The 20082-nt window shown below is 36.6% G+C and overlaps 1 protein-coding gene across 40 annotated transcripts in view; it reads right to left on the bottom strand.

Annotated features, from left to right (window-relative positions):
* The window catches only part of PTPRD (protein tyrosine phosphatase receptor type D), a 2315363-nt gene that overhangs the window by 93730 nt on the left and 2201551 nt on the right, over window positions 1-20082 (bottom strand). For 25 of the 40 annotated variants that reach the window (XM_059143037.1, XM_059143036.1, XM_059143035.1 and 22 more), the window contains 2 exons: window positions 16289-16330; window positions 15687-15784 (listed from right to left, as the gene is read on the bottom strand). In XM_059143037.1, coding sequence (XP_058999020.1) covers window positions 15687-15784; window positions 16289-16330 — 140 coding nt within the window. The remainder of the gene's footprint in view (window positions 1-15686; window positions 15785-16288; window positions 16331-20082) is intronic. The other 15 variants (XM_059143050.1, XM_059143052.1, XM_059143057.1 and 12 more) reach the window with 1 other exon arrangement.

The raw sequence follows: 20082 nt of genomic DNA, 5'->3' as shown, positions 1-20082 counted from the left end.
AACATTTTTTAGAAATAGCCAATTTTTAGAATTGCCTTCCGTTGTATTCACAGGGATATTTGGAAGAAATGAGCATCTTTGCCTCACAGAGTTTATTGGTTTATTCTCTAATGAAAATTATAATCTTTGGTCTGTGGCTTCACAATTTGTTGCTGAGGAATGATTATAGATCAAAAACAAAAAGATTACAACTCTTTTCTTTCTTTTTTTTTTTTTTAAAGATTTTTTAATTTATTTATTTGACAGAGAAAGATCACAAGTAGGCAGAGAGGCAGGCAGAGAGAGAGGAGAAAGCAGACTCCCTGCCGAGCAGAGAGCCCAATGCGGGACTCGATCCCAGGACCCTGAGATCATGACCTGAGCCGAAGGCAGCGGCTTAACCCACTGAGCCACCCAGGTGCCCCTACAACTCTTTTCAAGAGGAAATGAGTAGCAAGAGCAGATGAAGTCTTGAGGAAACAAAGAAAATATTTTAATGATAAAACTGCAGAGAGATAAATAGTGAAACTATTAGTCTTTGTAAAAGTTGCTAAATTTTTAGCATTGAGGAAAGGTGATTTTTCTTCCTCTTAGAGTTGACTCTGAGATATGAATACTCCAGATCATTTTTCTTCATAGACTATGAGTAGAGGAAAAGTGAGTTCTGCAACCAGCATTCTTCCACTCCTTCAATTCAGTCAGGGCAGTGAATGGCTTCCTCATCTGTGCACAGGAAGCTTGATCTCCTGCACTGTTCTAATGATATACTGTCCAAGGGAGGCCCACCAAGGAAACCCAAAGGTGGATTCCCTACCTAGATGGAGAACCACTGCCCATCCAACTGTCACTTCCATGTGCCCATAGTACCTCTCTTCCCACAGGATCTCTGCTGAAGTTCAGTAATATTATAATCTATTGAAGCACCTTTATTCATAGGTTGATAAATTGTGTCCATTTTGATATCATGTTACACTTGGGAAGAGTGAGCTGCAAAAAGCAAACCAGGTTCCTGCTTCATTTTTGAAACATTCCCACATTCATTTAAGAAGTTACCATGCTAGTCAAAAGGATACCCCAATAAAAATGATACATTCCTTGTCCTGAATAAGCTTTTATTATTATAGGGGAAGATTCACAAGTAAAACAATGAAGACTGCAATCCTTTGTAGTATCAGGCACTCAGGTATAGCAAAAAGCAAATAAAATCCGCCCCATAGTGATAGGCAACTGTCTCATCTTAATTCTGGCCTTCCATGCTCAAGCTACCCTTCTGTAACAACTCCCTAGTGTCATTGGTTCCCTCCATCAGTTGTTTAAGAACAATGCAAACAAAAGAAATATAAATCTTCAACAAAAAGGGGGTGTCCTTGAATCTTTATAAAATACCCATTTAATATTCAAATACAAAGTAAATCCACTGAATTGTACATTTTAAGATAGTGAATTTTATAATATATGAATTGTATCTTAATAAAATGATAAGGAAAACACAGGGAAAAATATCACATAAATTTATTTTTTGTTAAGAACCACTGTTCCTGGGGCACCTGCGTGGCTCAGTGGGTTGAGCTGCTGCCTTTGGCTCAGGTCATGATCTCAGGGTCCTGGGATCAAGTCCCGCATCGGGCTCTCTGCTCAGCAGGGAGCCTGCTTCATTCTCTCTCTCTGTCTGCCTCTCCGTCTACTTGTGATTTCTCTCTGTCAAATAAATAAATAAAATCTTAAAAAAAAAAAAAAAAAAAAAAATTTTAAAAAAAAAAAAAAAAAAAAAAGAACCACTGTTCCTTTCAATAAATAGAAATCACCTTTTATCAAATAATTGATAGCCACCTAAATTTCTAGTACTGTTTCTGATTTGGGTACTCATATAGGAAACAAAGCTTCTTTGATGTTTCTAAATAACCTAAGTTTAATCTGTATGACTATAGCTTTATTTACAGAAAACTTCCCCCTTTATTCATCAGTTTGTTTTTGTCTAGGAAGTCTACCTAAAAAAAATCAGCTTTTGCATAACGTTAGATGCAAAACTGGTTAGATGATTTCAGCCACATCTCATTCAGCCATATCATTTATTTTTTCCCAGGAAAAAAAAAGGGGGCAAAAAAAGAGGGGTGGACTAGATTCAAAGATTTTAGGAATCCTCAAATATAATTCCACAGTGGAAACTTTATGAAAGGGAATTCAAACCTCTGAAACTTTGGGACAGTTTTCTTTCTTTTTTCCCCTTTTGTAAGATAATGGGAGAATCCGTGAGCTGTGACAGGGAGGATCAATATGAAAGGAATAGAAAAGAACAAAAAAGGAAATCAATGCCCAGTTGCACAGCAACACCTACCAACTCCAATACCTAGGCTGAAAATTTTTATTCTCCTCATGTCTCAACTGATGACAAGGAGGTCAATTAATTACCACGGGGGGCGGGGGGGACCAGACTGAGTTCTCCTACCTTTGCTAATGCAGCACCCTAACTGCTCTTAATACAAAGGGAGGCAGCATTTCACTGTTCACTAACCATCTTAATTACGGTTTCTCAATCACTTCAGCCACGTCTGCACTCCCGACTTATAGAACACCAACAGAAGAGATTGGACTTAAGCTTGTGAGGAGTGGGTAGAGGCATTACCACCATGAGAAAACAAAAAGGGAAACTGGGCTTCAGAACCTCATCTTTATAATCTGTACTTTTAGTTGTGTTTTGTAGTAATCAGCGAATCAGAATTCCAGGCTTAGACAAAGAGAGAATCTAAAAAGGTTACCTAGTGCGATCATCCATCTGAAGCCAAACTTCTGCCTTGTCAATCTAGCTTATTATATGCTAGTTGGCATACTGTTCAATTTCACAGAAATCAAAGCTAGAGCTAAAGAAACCAAAAACAAATCCAAACAAACAAACAACAACAACAATGCACCCTGAAACTAATGGAAAGAAATGTAAGTAGGCAAAGTGTTTTTATAACTCTTCCATCTTGAAATATGGCAAACTTTGGATTGTGAGGTTAACATTCTATCTTCTCAAATCATTTAGCAGCTTTTATATGAAATTAAATTGTAGAAACTTGAAACAGGATTTTGCACAGATGAAAGATGTTTTTAAAAATCTTTAGGCAAAATGACACTTTATATAGGTTTAATATATTTACAAAGTTTATCGTAGTGAACAAGTTTTCCTTTCATCATGCATGGGTCTTATCTAAATTAAGTCGAAATTTGGTGATATGTAGAGAAGAGGGCATTTTGTCAATGTAAGTCTTCACTTCTTTTAATAGTCAGGTTAAAACAAGTAAGTAGACTCTGGTCTATAGTTTAAAATGTCAAGACAAGAACAAGTCAATATTAACAACTCTCTCAGAGAGTTAAAACTGGGTCTTTATATCTTCCAATCCTTCCAACATTTGCTTCTGCTTTCTTTCCACTTTATTTACCCAGGGAATTGGTCAAGATCAGAAAACAAATGCTGTCACCATTATGTAGGAAAATTTATAGAGTCAACTTGGTGAATTGATGATTTCTAGTCCATTAGAGTGCATTGCTGGTTTTTGTTGTTGTTTTCAGGTATAAACTATAACCTTACATCATTTTTAAACTTGCTAATTTAAAAAAACAATCAAATAAAAAAGAACATAAGGGGGAGACTGGTTATAAAGTTTCTTACCCAAAGGAAACCAAGTCCTTTTTTGTTGTTCAAAAATGTTCATGATATTGAAAAACAAAAATAAAATTATATCAATCAGAAATTTGGGCTAATGGGGCACCTGGGTGGCTCAGTGGTGTAAAGCCTCTGCCTTCAGCTCAGGTCATGATCCCAGGGTCCTGGGATCAAACCCCACATCACGCTCTCTGCTTAGCAGGGAGCCTGATTCCTCCTCTCTCTCTCTCTGCCTGCCTTTCTGCCTACTTGTGATCTCTGTCTGTCAAATAAATAAAATCTTAAAAAAAAAAAAAAAAAGAAATTTAGGTTCATAGGTCTTATTTGGGACCAGAAAATACTCATGAATATTATGCAACCATTTTAGTGGATAATGACATAAAATGTCTTATTTTAAGACCATAATGAAAATGGTTGTGGGAAGAAACACCAAAGGTAACTATTTATAGTGGTCAGAACATAACTCTGAAATGAAGCCATGTGGGTTCATATCCCCATGCTGCCACTTACCAGCTGTATGGCCTTGGACAAGTTACTTAACTTCCTTGAGTTTCAGTTCAGTCCCTTCTCTTGTAACACAGGGATACTAATAGTGCCTACTTGGCAGAACTGAATGAGTTAATATATGTACCATGTTGCAAAGAATGTCTGCCATATGGTAAGTGCTATACACATTTGCTATCATTATTATTGCTGCAAAGCTCTTTCTAGACTGTGAAGCCCTAGGTAACATTATCACCATAATATTAAAATGTTATTTAGTTTAATACCAAAGACGAAGGTATGAAGGAATATTTTGCAGACAGGAATAGAGGAGAGGGATGAAGAAGGGGGAAAGTGGGGAGGTGGGGAGAGAGAGGGGAAGGGAATTAGAGACAGAGGGGATGGGGGAGGGGATGGGGGAAGGGATAGGAGGGAATGAGGAGAGGGGTATGGAGGAGGAGAAATAAGGGGATGAGGGGGAGTGGATGAGGGGACTTAGAGTGAATTAAATCAAGAATCTCCATGAGCCTCTGGCTGGAGCTTAAATGACAGATGAATGCCCACTATCAAGGAAACATACTTAGTAAGTGAGAAATAACGCACTTCTGATTATGCTGCATGTCTGAACTTTTTAGTCAAAGCCAAATACACCAAATGCTATGTCTGTGATGATTAAAAGACTGCTTCCCAAGGCATTGCTAAATCCATAAGTTCATATAATGTATTAACACTCACATCTTTCTCTCATCCTCTCTGTACTCCCCAACATGGTGGCATGGTCAACAATTTTTTTTTTTTTTTCACGTAGAATGACCAACTGTTTAACTAGAGTAAAAAAAATCATGGCAAATAATACTACCACACTTTTTTACATCTAAAAAGAAATAAGTAAAGACATTCCTATTATGTGGGGCAGCAATAGGCTCTCCTGGCCCCAATCCCTTCCTGCAGCATTGTTCAAATTCTCTCCAAAGCTGTGTTCATGAGTGCCATAGAAATAGATGGATTCATTTGATTTGGGGGGGGGGGGGTTACAGCTTTAGTAGTAGAGACAGGAAATCATTTCTATGACGTGAGAGTACTTTTAAGATCACCTAGCACAGACTCCTTAGTGCTGATGTTACTACTTTTCAAGAGTGTAATCAACCTTCCTGTCTCACCTCTGAGCAGCATGACCCTGATTTTGAAGTGACAAGCACAGAACTCACTGGAGTCCCTTGAATAAGCCATGTCCCTTCTCATCTCCATGCCTTTGCGTGTGCATCTCCTTTAGCCTGGGATCTTGCAATCCTAGCAAACTTCAGTGAGTCTAACTTGCATGCTCTCTGGAAAAACTCTTCAGTACTGTCCCTTCTTAAAATTTCCCCTCCCACCATCACCATGTCATATAATTACCACTTTTTTCCTCTGTTTTTTGTTTGTTTGTTTGTTTGTTTGTTTTTGTTTTTTTCTGGGAGACTATGGACTTACCCAGAACAAATCTTGTTTCTTGACTTTTTTTTTCTTACTTTCCAGTAAATGTTTATCAAACAGATGAAGGCATTCCAACTGCTTCTCTTATAAATAAGGAAACTGAGATTAGGGGAGTTAAACAGCTTGTCTAAGGGCATTTGGATTCATAGCAGAGACCCAAGGCAGGTTCTACTCCTCAGTGAAAATGAGCTTTTCTGGGTACTTTGTGTGGATTTAACTTCCAGAAATTCCATTACATACAAAATAGGAAAAGAACATGCAAATATCATAATCACCGTCCATCTTCATCACTGCTCACCTTCTAATTGCTTTCATACAGTCCATTTTTGGGAAAAGAAGAAGGGACTCTTATACAAATAAAACAACTTGGGAAAAAATGCAGTGTTATTAAATGACTAACAGGTAGGTCTTGAGTTTAAAGTTCACAGTACTGAGGGCCACTACTCTTTCCTATGAGTCTGCTTTGTACAGAAAGGCAAAGAAGCAAAGCACCTGACACATAGTCATTGTCATAACAACCTTATGAGTAGGTTAATATCCTCATCTTAAGTAAGAGAGACTCAGTCCACAAGAGGTGAAGTCACGTGTTCCGAGTAGAACAGCACAATGACTAACTGGCAGAGTCTAAGTATGAGCCTTATTTTTCTTGACTTCCAACACTCTCCCCAGCATCTGATACTGTTTCTCTCTCCATGAACACACCACTCTGGCCCTAAAACTGCAACTCCATTTTAAAATCAAAATACCACGAAAAAAAAAATAGCCTCTTTTTTAGTTCTTGCTACAGTTTCTTTGAAGTTGAAAGCTTGTTTTGGCACTAGAAATACTTCAGGATTAATTGTTTCCTGAGAGCTTTGAGCTCCACATGGGAGCAGGTGGAAAGACGATCTGGACAATGTCCAGTGATGGTCAGGGGCCAATTAGTTATGGTGAACTTGTGTGCAAACAGTGATTGAGAAACAAAACTGGAGTTATAGGACTTTCCCTCTAGATGAGCATGAGTCCCAGAAGGAAAAAAAAAAGAAAGAAAGAAAGAAAGAAAGAAAAACAAAACATTAAAGGTCCAAGTATGAAAGATAGGGAATTTAATATTGGTAAGGAAAACATTTGAAATTAAAAAAAAAAATTGAGCACAAAAATATTTTAAAAGTTCAAACAAAAATTAGCTTTGAAACTTGAAAATTTGGTTTGGTTGCAATTTAAGTTGTAATAAGTACAGAAGTTCAAAGAGAATAAAAGACTAAACACATAAACACACCCTGGTTTGGGATGTGTTTCTTCTAAGGTGGACTGCTGTTTCTTTGTGTCCTACTACATTTGTTTACAAGATGCAGAATGGTAGCTGGCTGAGAAGGGACTGTGTACTTTTGTATCTTACTTGGTGAAGCTGGTTCCTAGCTATGAACCAAAAAACAAAAACAAACACGCAAAACCAAAAAACCCCGTCTTCTTAGATTGGCAACTGGCAGGCCCGTCTTTACTATAAAAAATTGTAGTGGGAGTTTAATCAGTAGGTAGTCTTGTGTTAAATCTAAGGGGGTCTGTATTAAAATGTATTCCCTTCTATACTGTCTAGAGAGAAAAACAGTCTATTTTCTGAGAGAAAAGTTCTGAAATAAGGCTTCAGTGCTGCTACATCAGCTGGGATGTCAACTGAGAGAAGCAGCTCTTTTCAGAGAAAGACATTCTTTGTTCTTTTCGCTCCTGTTGCCGGTACTAGCAATTGTGATCATAACAAAAGTATCTGTGAACTGTAAATTTAGTGAGAAATTGATCCAGACACACATTTTGGTTAATAATCTGCTGCATGCCCAGCCGTGGGCTTGCCACTGTGTGGCCAGCGGCATGCGAGAAAGCATAAACACCTGACCAGGAGAAGCTTATATTCTAACACGGGATGATCTGAATAAAAGGCAGCATAGTAAGTGCTAATTACACTGCAATAAATTAGGTTTGCTTGCTTGCTTGCTTGCTTTTTTTCTTTCTTTCTTTCCTTTTTCTTCTCTTAGTATTGTTTATTTTACCAAAATCAACCAAGTCCTATGGATTTGACCAATGGGAGGGATGGGAAGAGTCCAAGGTTTCACGGAGTCCTAATACAGGAATTTTTTTTTTCATATTTTAACATCTCTGAAATTGATGTGCATCTTAAAAGTGATGGTATGTATTTGATGAAACAACTACTAAGATGAATAAGCACTTGTATCAGGGACTCTGCTAAGTATTTCATGTGTATCAATTTATTTTTAATTACATAGGAGGTAAGTACTATGATTACTTCCTTTGCAGAGATGAAAAAAGTAAAATAGAGAGGTTCAATTATAAGGTCACATAGCTTGATCCAGGGGCCAACCGAAGGCAGGCTGATGCCAGTACCTGTGCCCTTAGCCACTGTGCCACACTATTCCCATCGTTAGCTCAATGAGCAGAGGGCTCTGAATGGCAGTCGAGGGGTTTGGACCCAATATGGAAAATGTACTTAAGGGAATGGGTAACACCTTTCTCACCCAAGCTCTCACCCAAGCTCTCAGATTCTACCTTGGAATTATAAACTTATCCTTTCATCCCCATGAAGGCAGTTGGTTCATCTGTCCCAGTATAAAAAAAGTGTTACTACTTTTTATTTTATGAAATCTTTTTTTTTTCTCATTCCATTACACAAACTACCATAATTTGCTCAAAATTAAAAAAAAAAAAAAACTTATCTCATGTGGCTCATGTGTCAGTAATGTTTAAAGATGAAGGCTTTTCCCCGGTCTATTCTACTGTTCAACTTTACATAAGAAATGAAAACAGATCTCTGTCATACTACTTTCTTACTTTAGAAAGTTACAGTGCTTTCAAAGCTGGGAAAAAGTCTGTGTGTGTGTGTCCAGTTTTTTATTTTTATCTGTGTAATGCTCTAATGCATGTCCATCCTCATGAGTTTACACATAAATTATGAACTAATTGAAAGCAGAAATGACAAGTGGTTTTGCATTAAGAATGCTTGGAGGCTTATGAAACATTCAGTAATGAAGGCTTTAGCCCTACATTCAGGCCTCACTCTGGCAAACACGGTCAAATATACCAAAAGCCTATTTCTAGGGAAAATAGAATATTCTCTTCTGTGGTTCCTCTTTTGATGACAATTTTGTCCTTCTATAAAGAAATATAATATTTACCACTGGGAATGAAGAAATGGTCTATGGAGAAAAGAAATGCCATACGAAGCATGTCAGGAAAACCTCTGGGTTTTCCCAGGAATAGGCATGAAGTATAAGCTAGTACCCATGACATTTTAGAAATTTTCAGTATAAATATTGATCTAGTTGAAGACTTAGGTTTCTGGACTCTGTAAACCAGGCCACAGTAAGAAACAAATAGTAAAATATTTAGGTCTTTAGAGCAGGTGGGTTAAGGTACAGTATCCTTTTAACAATAAGAAGGAAGTTTGTGGCCTGGCTCAGACATATTCCAGGCACATGTATGACCTTGAGCAAGTTACTCCCTTCTCAACTCTTTTTCTTTACTTCTGAGATGGAAAGTTTCAACCACATGGTCTCTGTGGTCTATTTCAGCTCTCAGCACTTAAAAAGATGACACAAGCAACGTTTTTTAATGTCTATATATATATGTTCTTTGCACTGTCCTGATATACTTCATTACTCATGAAGGAAAGAACGTATCTTCTGTTACCTGTCTCACTAGAGTGTTGTGAAGATTTTAGCCTTCTAGACAAAGGTGCCACATACATGCTGCTATTAAACCAGAAAGACAGGACAAGCTATCTGGAATGCTTCAGATAAAAGGCTCACTATCATCTGTGCAGACAGGAGATGTGAGAGTGTTACCATGAGCCCAGGAAGACAACCTCAGCCCATCTGGATGTTAAATGGTGGAGGACACTTGAGCGCTGAGATAAAGATAATCACATCCAGAGATGGCGGCAACGACGCTGGGACTGGGCTTTTGTGGTGAGAACAAAATAGGTCAAAGGTAAGCCTTTGAGAATCACAGTTTCTCATTCTGTGCAACAACGTTGCTTCTCATTCCAACAAAAAGACTGCTCTTCAGACTAGCTTTAATGTGTGTGTTTAAGAAACACTACTCAAAGAGGTAGTGATGATTAATTTTAAATTAGATGTTGGGAAACTATGTCTATTTGTAAGTCAGCTGTTAGGAACTTGGAAAGAAATGTGAAGTTGTGACTATATTTAAAAGGAGGTTATTGCCTCGATTCAGGTAGAAAATTTATAATGTACCTGCAGTACATCATACCTGAAGTTTTGATATTGGGCATTATTTCTATGGGGAACTGCAACTTGAAGACCAAATTGGGAGATGGTTTCACATCTCTGACGTTATAACTTTTGTTGCTAGTTACCACTGGGATGCCTCTGGTAGGGGTCTTGACCAATGGGGGTGGAGCAAATACAACCAGTCAACAGTGAACCAATGCTGTAGAAAAGAAGGGACTTATCTATATAACCAAGAGATAAGGCTGTTTCCAAGTCATTTACTTCTCACAGTACAAAGGATTGTGGCACCAGTGTGCAGAAGTGAGAATTCTAACAATGCTATTTGCATGTTTAAGTAATTTGAATTTGAATGTAAGAATCGATTTACACTCCCCTAGTTGTTCTTCCTGTCTCCAGTTTCTCCTTTATTTCCATTATATACATTGCCGACAGATTAATTTTCCAATAAACCGCCATGCAAGTGTGCTCTATATTCTCATCATACTGTGAAACACTTTTGGCATAGGACTGATCATATTTTATTATAATTTTTCATTGACATGTCTGTTCAATGACATGTCTGTCATTCAATGACATGTCTGTTCAATGAGGGAGCATACTTAACACAATTTATTAATAAATGCATAAAATTACCTCTCTACAAAATCTTTCATCAGTTATGTAAAAATAGTACAACTTTTCAGCTGTCATTATTGACCCCCTTCTTTTACACACACACATACCCACACACACACAAACACACTCACTGCATGTGTGTCCTGAAATTCACTCATATATACACACATATTCCCTAATTCTCATAGCAACAGATTTTACAGATGAGAAACTGATAGGGTTATATCATTGTGCAAAGCTACAGGCATACCAAGTATTCAATCAGAATACAAATTTATCTGAGTCCAAAGCCCACATTCATATTCTTTCCACCATTAATCCACCCAGCCTTGCCAATGGTAAGTCTGGCAACGAAAGCTCATTAGAATTATTGGCCCTCTTTACTTTCCTGACTTCATTTCACCCTACTCTCCACAAGAAACAATTTGCTCCATCATAGCAAGTATCCTTAGTGCTTCCCCTGACTCTACATACATTAGGGTGTCTTGTTAAAATGCAGATTCTGTCTCAGTAGGTTTGGGACAGTGCCTGAAATTCTGCATTTCTACAAGCTCCCAGTGATGTGAATGCTGCTGTTTTGTAGTAAATACTTTGAACATAAAACTACAGAGCATCTTTAAAGGTACCTTTGATCCTTCCCTCCACAAAATGGTCCTCAGTCTTTTTCTTCCTAGTTCCACTACCAAAACTACCTTTTCTTCAATGCTACTCCCAGTTCCTCCTCTCACTCTGATCTTTGTTGAATCCCAACAGCATTCCATTTCATTCCATTAGTATTTGAGATTAGCAACTTGGTGTTCTTTTTATTACTTTTGCATGTATATATTTGATTTTGCCTGCTAGACTTCTTGGAAGTAAAGGTTTCTTATAACTTCTGTATTCCTCCCATAACTTAGCATAGTGCTTTTTTGTAATGCTTTGGTCGATAATTATTGGTTCTTCCTCCCAGCTCACAAGCCCCTTTCCATAGTAACCTCCCTCTTTCTAATCCAAGGAAGGAGGAATTTGTACATGGGTGGACTGTTAGTAGCTATGTCCTCATATGTGCTTCCATAACAAACTGAGTTAACTGGAGTTCAGAGTTTGTTCTCTGGCATTTGGAACTTGACTGGAAAAAAAAAAAAAAAGGTGTGTTTCTTCAGGAGCATGCTTTGTTAATGGAAACATGATCAGAGGTCATATTTTCTATATGTGGATGGGAGAGACAAAAGAAGTTGGCCTAACAAGGGGAAGAATGAAGTCAGTCCAGATAAAAACACAAGGATGAAAACTTCAAAGAGGATGTCAGGAAATCCAGACAACAGTTCTTGAGGCATATCTATATTGTTAGCCTTTGGCTCTATCATAATACATAAATCTGTAGTAGATAATTTATAATAAATAAAGCCAACTCCTCTTTTCCCCCTTTATACAAACTGCTGGAGCAGTTATATATATATTTCATTCATAATAAAGAAGGAAATTCTGTCATTTGTGACAACATGGATGGACCCTGAAAGCTATATACCAAATGAAATAAGTCAGACAGAGAAAGATAAGCAGAGAGGAAGATAAGTATGATCTCACTTATACATGAAATCTTAAAAAAACAAACTCACAGAAAGAGAACAGATCAGTAGCTGCCAGAGGTTGGGGTGGAGTGGGGAGATAGGGCAAAAAGGGTTAAAGGTGGTTAAAAGGTACAAATTTCCAGTTATAAAATAAATAAGTCCTGGGGACATATTGTATAACATGATGACTAGAGTAAATAATATTTTACATTTGAAAGTTGCTAAGAAGATAGATCTTAAAAGTTCCCATAAGAAAAATTTGTAATTACGTAAGGTGATAGATGCTAACTAATTGCAATATTCACTGTGTATTACAAACACACACACACACATACATATATATCAAATCATTATGTTGTATACTCCAAAGTAGTAAAATGTTATATGTCAATTACATCTCGATGAAAGGGGAAAAATAAATAAAACAGACATTCCTGGTTATCATGGCTGACTTACTGCACCAGCATACATGGTGTTAGGACCAGAAATCTGAATTTTAATTACACTTCCAAAAGATTCACAGTCATTAGCTAAGCCTTTGGTTGGTGAGACCCATACATACTATTCTGAAACAGTTCAAAGATTCAACAGCTAATGCAATGACTTTGACAGATACCAACTTTCGGGAAAACTTTACTCCCTGCATTCTAGATTGCATCCTCAAATTCTGGCTACTTAAATTCTACTGAAACTTTATAGCCACATATCAGAAAATGGAAACCAGAAGTGTTTATAAATATTTCCAAGATGGAGTGTTCTTGTTACTAATTTCTCAAGTTCTTTTTCCCAGGTGTCATTAAATTCAATGTCTGAGCCCAATTTCCTTTACAATAAAGGAAGTTCTCACATGATCTAATAATGCTGGGTAATCTTAATCTATTTCCTCCTATTCTGACCTCAGAATCAATGTAAACAGCCTCCATGACTCTAACCTCTGTTTCAGTCTTAGAGTAAAAAATGTAGTTTCATGCCTCTTGAGAGGTCTGAGTAATCATTAATTCACAGTGATTATGCCAAAATAATTTGATGTTTGAAGATAATGTGCCTTGTCTTTCTTCCATTTTCTTCACTAAAAACTAGCTTAAAAAATCTATTCAGATTTATATGAAAGATAAAAAGTAAAATAAAATTTTTTTGGAAGTGTTGCTCTGTGGCCTAAAATATTACATAGAGGTCTTTATCTTATTATCACAGATGAATAAAACACTTAAATATCTCCTTCATGGCTGTTAAGGCACAGTAGAGTCAATTCATGCCCAGGGAGCTTTAATCACAGACCATCGTCATGATAAATGGTGAAAAGTCAGTGTGGGCTATCATGTCAATGGCTACTGGGGGAGTTTTTAATGGGAACATTGGCAGCATGCAGTTCATAACTACTTTTAAGGAGCACTTCTGATTTAAAGGCTAAATGAATACCATTACAGTATCTTTATGTGTGGTATTTCTAGAGAAATTCCATTTTAGAAGGAAACTGGTAACTGTAGTGAATGTATATAACAGATTTCATGAATGATGCAAATATTGTCTGTGGTTTAAAGTTATATTGATAGAGCGTGAATTATTGATTTTTAGATTTAGCTATCAATTTTTAATTTTTTAACCCATTATATCACCCAAAATCTCAAATCAAGTATTAAAGTGGGGCCATGAAGAAAATAGCATATAGCAAGAGAATAAGAAGAGCCATGATAACAATAAAGAGAAGGTTGAAAAGGTAAAAGATTTCTAAGTGTTTTTTTATGTTGTCTCAGGTAGCACATATCATCTGCTTTGTTTTCTTTTTTTCTTTTTTAAACTCAATTTGCAGCCTTAAGCCCTAAACTAGAACCTACAGAAACCGTTTTTAAAAAACTACATAATCTAAAAATAGCCATTATGACCAAGAAGAACAGGGAAGGAGTAAGAAGCAGACAATTTGAGAAAATAACACAATTCACAATCCAATGTGTGTTTCCTAAAATTACAAGTATTCTTATGAATTCTGGGAACAGAATTTTAGCAAATCAGAAAAATATAGTACCTTTGTGTTCTACTGAATAGTTGACAAAAATGTTGGATATTCAAATAGAATAAAAAGGCTATCTGGATATTAAGGGTAGAGGTCTATAGGGCTACAGATATGTTTTGTTTAGCACAATAATTTAAAATAATGAAAAATTGACAATATGAAGACTTCAGAAAGTCCATGTAAATAACCAGGCCCCACTGTTTGATTTTCTTACATGGATCTTCTTCACATACTTGATACCCATCTAGCCACTTGAGGATGGGGATCCTCTTAGAGGTTCTCTCTGAAAGGGGAAAATGTTAGAACTCAGGGCACCTGGATGCCTTAGTTAATTGAGCACCCAACTCTTGGTTTTGGCTCAGGCCATGATCTCATGGGTTCTGAGATGGAGTCCTACAATGGGCTCTATGTTCAGCAGGGAGTCTACTTGAAGATTCTCTCCCTCTGTCTCTCCCCCCATTAGTGTGCACAGTTGAACACACATAATATCTTTCTCTCTCTCTCTCTCTCTCTCTCTGGAATAAATAAATAAATAATCTTTAAAAAAAGAATCCTTTAGAAATATTAGAAGTGGTAGGAACTAAGAGATCACCTAGTTCAAAAGCCACATTTAAATTTGATATAATAGGCACTTGTGGCAATGAGCACTGGGTGTTGTATATAAGTGGTGAATCACTAAATTTTACACCAGAAACTACTAATAGACTGTATGTTAACTAATGAGAATTTAAATAAAAACTTGGAAAAAAAAAAAAAAGCTGATACAAGAAAAACCAAGAGGGGTAACAAGGATGTGTTTTAGACTTTCCTATTAAGCAAATCAATAGAAACTTGTTATGGCAGTATTTGGACTGCTCAGGTGCCCAACAACCTTTTGTTGTTTGGCACAACGAAAAGACTTTTTTTGGTACCTTTTTATCTTGTGCTAAGTCAAATTTGAACAAAAAGAATAATGGTGGCTCAGTTATCACTTCATGAGCTGGTCTCAGTATGAGTTCCTGTTACTGAGGAATGCCAGAAATATCTAGTTTAAAAATTTTCTGCTTGATAAATACCACAATATCCAAATACACACAAATATATGAAGACTTTTCATTCATTTTCATCAATAACTCACACAGAACTTACAAGGATTCTGGAATTTTAAGATATTATATAAGTATACTATATTTTAAGATACTAAATAGGCAACTTTCCAGGAATATATTATGATCTTAATATTAATTCTAGCATTATTTTAAGACTGAAGGGTAAAATAATGCATATCCATGTGTGTGTACATTATTAAAGGGTTTTCAGGTCAAGGAAAACTATACAGAGAAATTGACGTATTCCCTGTCATCTCTCTTTTTCAAGGAGGCTTCTGGCCATGAATTAATTCATTCAATATTTAGCACCCATCTGGTATACAAAGAAGCTTATCAAGTCAATATACCCTATGAAGTTAAAACCAGAAAAGAAAATCAACCTCATTAAGTAAGACCGAATATAAAATATTCGACACATCTTAAAACTACAACTACTATATTGATTACAATTACCTATTTACTATCAACTTTTCTATCTGATTCAGTGTCATATTTAAAAGAAAAAAAAAACACGAATGAAGTCAGTTTTTAAGAATATAGTAAAAAAGAAGAGGGTGACAACTCTTGAAATTACTTTCAAGGATAAGAGCACTGAAATACCTCATATTCCTGGGAAAACTTCAAGTTGTCATTTGCTTTCAACCTTTCAATGTGATCTGCAAGTTCCAAGATAGGAATTGGAGGATGGCTAGCCATACCTATTAAAAGGAAAGAAGAAACACATTTGAAAACAAATGAAAATGATGGTGACTCTTCCAAAATACAGAGAATACTATCGTTAGAAATGGCCTGAAATATGTGAGTAGTAAAGATGTTTAATGTGAGGAAGCAGGCAGATAGTTTGGTTACTCAAAGCAGGACATGCTCTGGAAGGATGAATTTTGTAGCCAAATGAAAAGTCACCAAGCATAATCCGCAAACTAACACTCCTAGTGTAAAAGAAAGCGTTATTGTGCTATGAATCGATGCAGTTAGCTAGCGGAGAAAACTGACAGTCGGGCTTGATGTCAACTTCTGCTTTGAGTAATGACTGTTATGTCATTTCAAACTCCTTCTCCTGCACTGTGTGAAATGGAAATCGTGTGGAATTAAATGGTGTAAAGTGAACTAAGAAAACAGATACTGAGAAAGGCCTAAAAGGGGAAGAGTAGTAGCTTGATAGGAAACATAAAGTGATTTATGCATAATCAAGGAAAACTAACTTGAAGAATGAAGGTTACCAGGGTAACCGGAATCATCTGAACCTGCAAAGGAAATGATGATGTAAATAAAATAAAATAGAAATTGTTAAAAAAAATGAAATGGATAGTCTGATATACTTTTTTTAAAGGACTGATAAAAATGTAAGTTTTTACAGGATTCACTAGACATTGAGACTTGATTAAGATTGCTTTAATATTTCACAGACCTGGAGGAGACTGACATTCACATGCAAATATGGACACCAAGAATGACATGCACCACAGTTCATAGACTATAATCACTGATGACAAAATCAGACACCAAACTGAGGTTCAAAAATGTTTCCACTAGTAGCAGATTGTAGAGGTTGGGGTTATGGCCTTCACCTGGACCCTTATAAATGGCCACATTAACAGCTTTGTGGTATTTGCCCCAGGTCCCCATTAGTCAACCACCAGTAAAACCTACAATCTACTTCAGGTGTAAACATCTTTGTCCACAAATGGGAAATGAAAGTAGGAGAGTGACTAGAGGGTATAAAGACAGGGAGGGAAAGGGGGTGGATAAAGAAAGAAAGCAGTGACAGGGACAGCACATCTTAGTTCAGTCTGCCAGCTGAAGTGATATTAGTTTCACAAATTCTGTTTAAAATAATCCACCACTAATTTTGGTGATTCCTGTGTCTTTCCACTATTTTCTCACTTTTCATGTGATGTACATTCTATTTCTCTGTTATTAAATTTTAAAGAGTACCATGAGAGAACATCGCTGACTCATGTCTTTGGGATAAAAATTCCAGCTGGCTAGAAAAACTTGAACTAGCATGCCCCCAGGGAAGACTCTGAAAAGGAAAAAGAATGGGGGAGGAGCTCAAACTGGAGGCCATGTTGACATTCTGCTGTCCTGGGATTCTTTGGAAGGTATTAGGTTATGGAATGGTGACCATTAAGTCAGCAAGACATGTGATTGTTTTATGGGCATTTTAGAAATTGTGCCATTTATTGAAAGCCACCCAGTAAGTTCCATGATCTCAAATGTCAAGTTATCAATGGTTCTGGTAAGTTAAATAAAAATCTCTTTCGCTTCTACCAGATAATCATTTTAATACAAGGTTATAATAGGTGGTGTTTTAGTGTTTATAGCTTCCAGTCAACTACAATATTAATGGAAGGTCTCATAAAAATGAGTTGGCTTAGAAATAGAAACTCTTTCTTGCAGATATAATTAGGTATTTGGACCAAAATGTTGAAGCCCACTTCTGGAACTTTTCCATATAAATGGTGGAATCAAACTAATTTACATTCTGTGGAGGGAGTAGGTGGGTGACAATTAAAGTAATCTTAATTAAAGTGATCTTATCCAGATGAGGCACCCCCAATGACAAGAATGGAAATGCAAAGGCACAACAGACTCTAGGCTTATCTGGAAATGGAAATGGACTGATGTAGACATCCATTACAGTGCTTTAACAGAGAAAATAAAGAGACAAAGATGTTTAGACCTTTTCGAGCGAATCGTGGGAGAGAGTTATTATCATATATGGACTGAGTGGTGGTTTGGCTAGAGAGGGAGGACACAGAGCCAATCAGGGAGGCGTAGGGGACTGAATTACTGCTCAAAGCTGCAAAAAGTAAAGCCAGTTGGAGATGGGAAAAGTATTAGTATAACAGCAGTAGAAGACCATAATAATCAACCAAAGATGTGATCAACATATTTACTTTGGAAGCTAATTATACAGAAATCCAAGTAAACCTATACTGACTTATCTTCTAAATCAGGATGTATATATCATATGCAAAGATAGCACAGCATTCAAGTATTATTGTTTAAGACACATCAATATGTATCATGTTCCATCACAATTCTAGGACAAGTAAAAATGGCAGAATGATGTTTCATGGAAAAAAGAGGTAAACTTGTGGGATTCTGATGGTATAGAAGAAGAAATCCTAGACTAGAATATGGATGGGAATTCTGGTTTTGCCATCTACTAATAGGGACAAATCACTTGGAACAAAGAACATCAAATTTTTATCTGTAAAATAAAACTGCAGAGCTAGGTAACTTCTGGAGTCACTTCCTTTATAACTCTCACTTCTACCTCCTGTAGATAGAATGTCTAAACATATGGAACAACAAAGAAGAGTCTCTTGGGCAGAGTTTTCATGTAAGTGTTCTAGAAGTTATTGGACCTTTTTTTTTTTTGACCCGGGGGGAGAATTTACTGTCTATAAACTAAAAATCTATGCAGTTTAATGATCAACCTTTTGAATTATTTAAGTTCAATACCATTTTCTTTAGCTAACTCAAAAGACTATGATGTTATTGTCAAGTATTTGAAACAAAGATCATCATAAAAATTATGCTACTTAATAAATCTGGGATGAAACTTTAACATGAAACTCTAGCTCAAATCAGAAAATAATCCCCAAAGAGTTACTAAAATATATATAATTACCCCTAAACTTCTCCATTGTCCAATATGGAAACAATTTTACATGATATAATCAAGCATGTTAGATTCTGAACAGAACAGCAGACACTAAGAAAAAGATGAAGTTGATGTCACTGTAGTATATTCTCAAACTTCTGTCTGGGTAACCTGGCTATTGCTCACAGTCTACAAACAATATTTTTATTAGATGAGGGTTTTTACATTAGCATCATTTGAGATGCTTTAAATTTTTTTTTTTCCATGCTGCACACCAGACCAGTTAAGTCAGAACCTCTGGGATATGAACAAGGCATTGATATTTTTAAAGTTCCCCAGCAATGACTCTTGGTCCAATGGAAATTATGATGGGGGTGTGTCACTTGTTTATGTTTTCCATTCAAAAACTGTATCAGGGTTTATGAGAGTGTAATTAGCTTTCTTTTGGTAATACCTTGAATCTGCTGATTCTTCATTTAGTGAGATTTAGTACTTTAGCTACTATTAGTAGCAAAGAACTTGAAGTGCAGCTTACAGCAAAGAGGACTTGCTAGGGTCATGACAAATTGTTCAAGGCTAAAAATGCACAACATCAGTGCAGTTTAAAGGCACACGTTGAATCTTGAATGGTGCTTTCATTTTGAAGGCGTGATATCCATAATATATACTGTCAAGATGAAAAATGGATGGATGTAGTCACTGAAATCTGCCTTAGGTTGGAGGAAAAATCATGATGGCTACTTTTAACAGGGTATATATTTATGATGGCTATGTCATGAAGGCTTCGTTACAAGAATTAAAACTTTAACATCATGGTATTTGAAGCTGAGTGGTGCCTTAGAGATCACTTAGCCCAGGCTTTTTGTTGTACACAAGAGGACTCTGAAGCCCAGAAGAGTTAAATGACTTTATACATTAGTCAATCTAGTAAATCAAATCCTAAGTAGTTTTGACATCTTTCTACTGTATTAATTCTGGAATGGTGGTGACAATCTTCTCAAGCAGGCACAAAGTCTCCAGGGGCTGAAGGGGGCCTTTAGGTAAGGTAAATGACTGAAGACGACCAGGTAGGGCATAGCAAACTCTTTCACAAACAAAGGTGCTCCTGCTCATTACCTTGAAGCAAGCCATCTTCCAGGGCTGGATTTCATTTCCCTACTTTTAAAGGAGGCTCAAGGAAAAAACAAAATATTCTCTATTATATGAAAAATAAAAATAGGCATGAAATGAATGGAAACTGACATTCAGTCTCAAGGTCAGGGTCATGTTTAGGGCTGGTGTACACTGTGGAGAACATGTATAACAGGCCAAACTCATCAGCTTTAGCAGAAATCTTCCAGGTGGAGCCATAGAGTCACAAGGTAAAAATTTTCAGGTTTTTAG

The sequence above is a fragment of the Mustela lutreola genome, chromosome 12, assembly GCF_030435805.1.
Source record: "Mustela lutreola isolate mMusLut2 chromosome 12, mMusLut2.pri, whole genome shotgun sequence".
Classification (NCBI taxonomy): domain Eukaryota; kingdom Metazoa; phylum Chordata; class Mammalia; order Carnivora; family Mustelidae; genus Mustela; species Mustela lutreola.
The sequence above is the reverse complement of the archived record's forward strand: the minus strand, read 5'-3'. Positions and strand labels throughout refer to the sequence as shown.